Source organism: Belonocnema kinseyi, chromosome 3 (genome assembly GCF_010883055.1).
Source record: "Belonocnema kinseyi isolate 2016_QV_RU_SX_M_011 chromosome 3, B_treatae_v1, whole genome shotgun sequence".
Lineage (NCBI taxonomy): Eukaryota > Metazoa > Arthropoda > Insecta > Hymenoptera > Cynipidae > Belonocnema > Belonocnema kinseyi.
Genome location: NC_046659.1, coordinates 21,116,006 through 21,122,458, shown reverse-complemented (window position 1 = coordinate 21,122,458; position 6,453 = coordinate 21,116,006). Strand labels below are relative to the sequence as shown.

The following is a 6,453-nucleotide window of genomic DNA, read 5'->3' as shown; positions in this document are numbered from 1 at the left end:
TGATATAGTAATGGAATAACGAAATATAACAGTATAAATGTTAGGGGTAGCTCACCCCCTCAAGGGATTTTTTTTTGAAAATGCCGGAACAGGTCAACTTTACTTTTGATTATTGTGCATAAAACAATTAATTTTGTGAAGATTCAATATATTTTGGAATGTGTATAGTGAAAAAAATGGCCATCAAATATAGTTTTTCATTAATAAAAAACGGGGGTTGCGAGTCTGATGACTAAAAATAATGCATAAATATGTGCTTTTCAATAACAAGTGTTACCCACTTTGTTCCAGTAAAAAATTACGAATTGTATTTGAGAAATTAAAAAAAATGTGTTTTTAGGGGTGAACTTCAAGTGTGGGTTTCACCCCTTAAATGGACTTATGGGTACGTATAAAAAAACACGTGTCGAATATTTTTTGATGTTCTATAACATATCACAATTTCAAGAAAATCGGTGAGGTACACCTCGGGTACCTTCCTTGTTAGTTGGACTCCGCAAACAAACTGGCTCTTAGAAAAAAGGTCACTTTTAGTTTTTTAATTTAAATTGTTTAAATAATTAATAGTTTATGTAAATTTGCAGAACAAAATAGAAAAGAGTCATCGGGTAGACATTCCTAGTTAACTTGGTAAACAAATTCACTTGTACAAAAAGTGCAAACTCTTAATTTTTTAACCAAAATTGTTTCAATAATTATTAGTTCTTGTATATTTAGAAAGCGACATATAAAAGAATCATCGGATATACTTTCTTAGTCTTAATTTTTTAATTAAAATTGTTTAAATAATTAATAGTTTTGTAATTTTACAAAGCAACATGGTAAATTAAACGTATTCTTTAAAAAATAGCCATTTATGAAAATTGTTTAAATAATTACAATGTTTGAAGATTAAATAAATGTATAAAAAAACATATATGAGCTCCACTCGAATTCAGCACGATCGCTAGGAATGTTCACATCCATAATGTAAACAGATCCCTCGAATGTGCCTTGGCGCCTTAAAGCCAGCTTTAAATGCAATGCAGTTCAAAATTGTACAATTCAAACTCCAGATTCAACTTGTATCCCTAGCATTTATCGCCGCCAAACGGATCATATCAGGGTTAGAGCGCACTTTGGTGGAAATGCCTTGACTTCATAACACGCAGCTCTGTTCTTAACCTACAAATGATTCTAGATCGCATTTCGGTGCGCATGCGTTGGCTTCATAATAGATTCCGCTGATCTTGATTCTGATCTCGATTCTAAAGAATAGGCGGTGAGTTTAAATTCAACCAATAGGTGAAGAGATAATGTGGCTTCAGATTTCGAGATATGATCGCAACCTATTTTTTATGATAGGATTTAAACTTAGAATACATGTATTATTAAATTTTAGAGACAAAATTAATAATTAAATTATTCTTATTTTTAATAGACAATTTAATCTTCAAATTACAAGAGTTTTTAACTTAATTTTTCAAATTGAAACTTTTTTATTTGAAGCGTATATGTAATTTTCTAATTTCTCAATTTAATATTTATCCACATTTTTGAATCAGAAGTAGATTTTTATCAGAAGTAGATTTTTATCAGAAGTAATGTTATAAAAAATGTGTCTATCTAAATTCAGATAATATAACCCACAAAAAATTTCCTCTTTAATCCCAATAAAAATATAAAAACAAAAGAAATTCCCTCTTCGAAAAATTAAAAACCAAAATTTCCGATTCAGTTATTCCAAAAAGCGTTCAAAATCATTTTCAAATTGAATAATAATACAAGTTGAATTAAAATTAATAACTTTTTAAATTGGAAATTTTATATGAATGTAGAAGTCGGATCGACTACTGTAGTACGTTTACGTTCTCTCGTTCGGGACTGCAGCGTTCTCAAATATAAAAGAGCAACGTTGCACCAAATTTGGGGCCACCGTTGCACGCAGAATGGCGCTGCTGTCACGTTAAAATCGTGTTTTTGTTGCTCTTCTACATGAAACGCAACAGCTGTCCTAAATTTCTTTCCGTGTAGAAAGTCAGAAGGGCCTATTCCGGAGTTGTTGGTGGAAAGACGCACATTAATCCAGCTATACATGGGCAATTTAGCTAGCTCAAAGAATTACAGGCCAGCCACTTGTCTAAATACACTGTATAAGATCTTCACAGCTTTCTAAATTATAAGATTGTTCGGACAATCTGCCCTGTGTGGCAAGAAATGTACGAACAACACGACTCAAGAAAGGCGTATCGGGATATGGGGGAACCTGCTCATTGACAGATGTGTCGTCAAAGACGCAGCATTCTATCAACGCGGCCTATCGATGGACTGGATTGATTATCGTAAAGCTTTCGATTCGACATCCCACAGATTTATCATTTATATTTTGGAAAGCTTAAAGGTCCATCCGCACATCGTGAGGTGCATAGAGAGATTGATGCCGCTTTGAAAACCAGATTTACTATCTTATTTGGAAAACAGCATGTGGAAACTAACAGCCTTAGCCTTCAGAGAGGAGTCCTTTAAGGCGACACCATGAGTCCACTTCTCTTTTGACATTGATTAATCTATTTTGAAATGGATTTTGGGTTAGAAAAATGCGCCAAGGTTTATTTGGAGCGAGGAAAACTGAAAGGCATCTTCGAAGACTATAGCTCGTCGATGGAAGCTCTATAGGACACCCTCGCACTGGAGAAACCTGTATTCACCTGGTCGTGTCAGAGTTCCATTCAGGATATCACATCTATGAAGGACACCCTCCGAAGCAGGTACAAATGTCTCATGCGGCAGATTTGCTCTTCCGAACCATCGGCGAGGAACAAAGTATCTGCAACGAATATGCTTGCCGTCCCGGTATTACTCTATTCATTTGGAGTGGTTTCATAGACGAAGGATGAACTTAGATCCCTCGATAGACAGCACATATATTCGCAAACAGACGAGACCCTCTTCTTAAAATGGTCAGGAAGCACGAAAAGGTGGGAAAAGGAGCGTTTCTGTACAAAGAAACGTCCAGGCCTTGACTTTAATATTAGGGGTGAGCAAAATGCATCAAATTTGATCTATCTTCAGCCCTCACTCCTGAAAGCCCGGGTTAAGAAAGCACAGGAGAAAAAAATCCGTGAACAGCTCCTCAACATCAGATGCACGGTATCTTCCACAGAAATGTGGAGATTCAGTCAATGTCATGTGAGTTAACGTTTACTTTCCTTAAATCTCCCGGATTGAAGTATGTTAGGGAGGGTTTCATTTTGGCATGCCAAGACGGTGTCATTTCCACCTTAACATACCGTCGCCACATTTTGAGCCAAGACATTCCTGATGATAGCTGCAGGGCATGCCATGCACACCCCGAGAATACTATCTAGTTGTCCAACTCATGCGGGAACGATCCACATACCAAGGCAAAATGCGCCACTAAGAATGCTTTATAACCATCTCTGTCACTCCTACGGCATTAGCCTTAATACGGCTAAGCTAAACGCTCCCAAGGAAATCGAGTCAATTTCCGAGAATGAGAAGTGCCGCTTATACTGAAACTTCATATTCTCGAGAATTGTTTCTGTTGGGCACTCGATACCTGACATAGTTCTCCTTGACTTCTAGAAACAAACCATGTTTGTTATTGAACTTTCGATAACAGCTGACAAAAATATCATAGTGAAGGGCAAAGAAAAGAAAGAGATTCAGTAAAAGATCTGCCGATAATTGCATCATAATAAGTTGCGTTGTCTGGAACCAATTTAAAACAAATATTATGAGCTGTACACTCAACGCCCTTATTGTGGGCTTGTATTATACCTGGAGAGTGCCTAGTGGCTTCAGCGCTACCAAAACCTATCAAACCATTTGGACGTTTAAAACCTTTAGAGCTGTGATTAAGCATAATCAAAGATTTTATAGTACGCACTGAAGCCAGGTGATTTTGGATGTCCTCCAGCTGTTCCTTCTTGATACATTTTTTTTATTTTACTTCGCAAAAAACTTTTTATTTTTTGACAGTATTCAATTTCAGATTTCTTAATTCACTGTTCACATACGTAACTAATTGATTCTTACATTGAAAACTTTTTAATAATACGTGAGAAAATGGAGAACATTTTTTTTGTTTTCGTAATCGCATCAAGCGCCACGTTATTTTGTCACATCTTGCCATCGATTTATAACCTTTCGAACTGTTGAATGCCACCAAAGCTCTTTTATAACTGATTTCACTATCACATTATGCTCACTAGCGGCGGACTGACAAAGATATGCGGGATAACCGCCAACCCGCGCCCCTTTCGTTAGGCGCCACCAAAGCCTTTCAGCGCCCCCAAAAGTAATTTTTTTAAAGATTAGGTATTTATAAAAATAATTCCATTAGAAACTATGAGAAAAGGAGCGGTTCACTCAGAAAAAATCTATTAATATTTTTAAAAGTTCCGTTCCACCATAATAGAGGGCGTAGCTCACCCCAGACCTACCAAAACTTGGTAACAAAATCGACTAGAAAATCTTAGGAACGTTACATGAAAGTAACTAAATATTTATTTTTTAACACAAATGTAATATTTATAATATGTGGCGTGCGCCGAAGAAAGGGGCTTACTCTGAAAATTAAAATTTTTCAGAGCGAGCGGTCGAAGTCGACCCGATAGATGCCACTTTTAGGAGAGAGGGAAGACTAACGAAATCGTCCCTTTTCCACTTACCTCTACATTTTCACGGAAACAGATAGGTCGTAGACGAGGCTCACGGACAGGGTTTAGATGAGACGCATAGATGAATTGGTGAGTGGTGGTAGGTGTTTCACGGAATCACGAGCGCTCGAGTGAAAGCCTGATTTCTCGGGTACCTAACAATTCAACTATTAGCAATAATAGCACTCGGATTTTTTTTCCGATGTTTTCTTTAAAGGGAGCAGCTCAAAAACTAACTAAAGGTATTTGAGCTTCGTACGTAATTTTGGTAATGTTTCTTCGTATTTTTGCAATCCAGGGCACCTCTACGTGGTTGACGGTGGACAAAGGAGTTTTATTCCGTAATCTGGCACAGACCCTGGATAACGACGTTCATGCCATTATGGCAAATACACACACAACAAATTACGATGCAGGGAATCGGTACCCCCGTAACGGCGGCTGTTCGAGGCGAGAGGGCGGGTCCACTAAAAAAAAGTCTGTCCTTCTCGTTGAGTTATGAGGTTATGGGTTTAAGGGATTATTGAATTAATGGGTTAAGCAGTCTTGGAGTTAAGAGGTTATGGGGGTCAAGGGATTACGGATTTAAGGGTTATTGGGTTATTAAGGTCATAAAAAACTTGACGTAATGGGGTTAGATTGACCTCGGATTCGGATCCAGCAAACTCGAAACATGCATTAAGGTTTATTTGGTTGCTGGAAGAAACTTCATTTTTTTTGTGAACCTGTGATAATCATTATTATTTGATTATAAGTTATATTCATTATCGTCTTCTCTAAAGCTACTTTTAGCTGTCTCATTCTTTGTCAATCTCTTCCCTTTTTTCTGATGCCTGTGATTAACAAATCAATATATTATTGAAGTAAATACTGTTTCTTGTTACAGGGCTGTTCGTCCTGGAGATCCTGGTTGGGTAAGCCGAGCTAGAGTACCAATTCCATCAAATAAAGATTACGTAGTTCGCCCAGATTGGAAATCTGATGTCGATATTAGTAGAGTAAGTGACACTTGCACCTTTTTGTATTTTTCATCTATCATACTTCATACATAAATGTGCAACATTCTGCAACTACCTGGAAACTCTTACTAATAAATAATAATTTATGGAAAAATATTTTTACAAACGTAAGAAGTGGTGTCCTTTTTAATAATATGTAATTAATATGTAACAAAATTTCTTTTTTACAGACTACGAAGAAACAAATGAACAGATTTGAGCGCCATATGAAAAATTATGTAGATAGCAAGAGATTAAAAGCCGCAAGACGCGCAGTGGATATATCCATCGAAGGACGTAAAATGTCATTGTAGTATGAAATAAATTTTGCGGAACTTACTTGTTTCAACATGAGTGTAATATTCTGCTTAAGGTCTATTAAGTTGGATGGGCACGATAATTTGATGTAATGGAGTTTTATTTGGACATATTTATTCTTGAAAATAATAAGATCGCTTTTCTGAACATTGAATAACTGAGTTGAGAGCAGTGTATTCAATCTGATTTGTAGGTAAAAAATTAATATTGCTTTTCAAAGTATATAAATATGTTTTCACCCTAAACTTTTGGTTCGTTATAAGTAGATTCAGACATGTTCTCCCCTTCCCAAAATCTCTTGTTCTTTTTTTTTATTCTATATCATACAATATACGTTCCCTTATAATTTGTATTCTTTAATTCTCAACGTCTTGTATAGATATAAACTAGATAGTGTAACTTTTTTAGCATCGCACAGTGCGTTATTTTGTCAAATTTTGTTTAAAAAGCTACTATCTTTCGAAAGAATTAACCAA

General features: G+C 36.1%; 1 protein-coding gene across 2 annotated transcripts in view; it reads left to right on the top strand.

Moving 5' to 3' along the window:
* Positions 1–6,218, top strand: part of LOC117168859 (protein IWS1 homolog) — a 205,172-nt gene extending 198,954 nt beyond the window's left edge. For both annotated transcript variants that reach the window (XM_033354728.1, XM_033354729.1), the window contains exons 5-6: positions 5,548–5,659; positions 5,851–6,218. In XM_033354728.1, coding sequence (XP_033210619.1) covers positions 5,548–5,659; positions 5,851–5,973 — 235 coding nt within the window. In that variant the 3' untranslated portion in view covers positions 5,974–6,218. The remainder of the gene's footprint in view (positions 1–5,547; positions 5,660–5,850) is intronic.
* Positions 6,219–6,453: the final 235 nt, after the last annotated feature.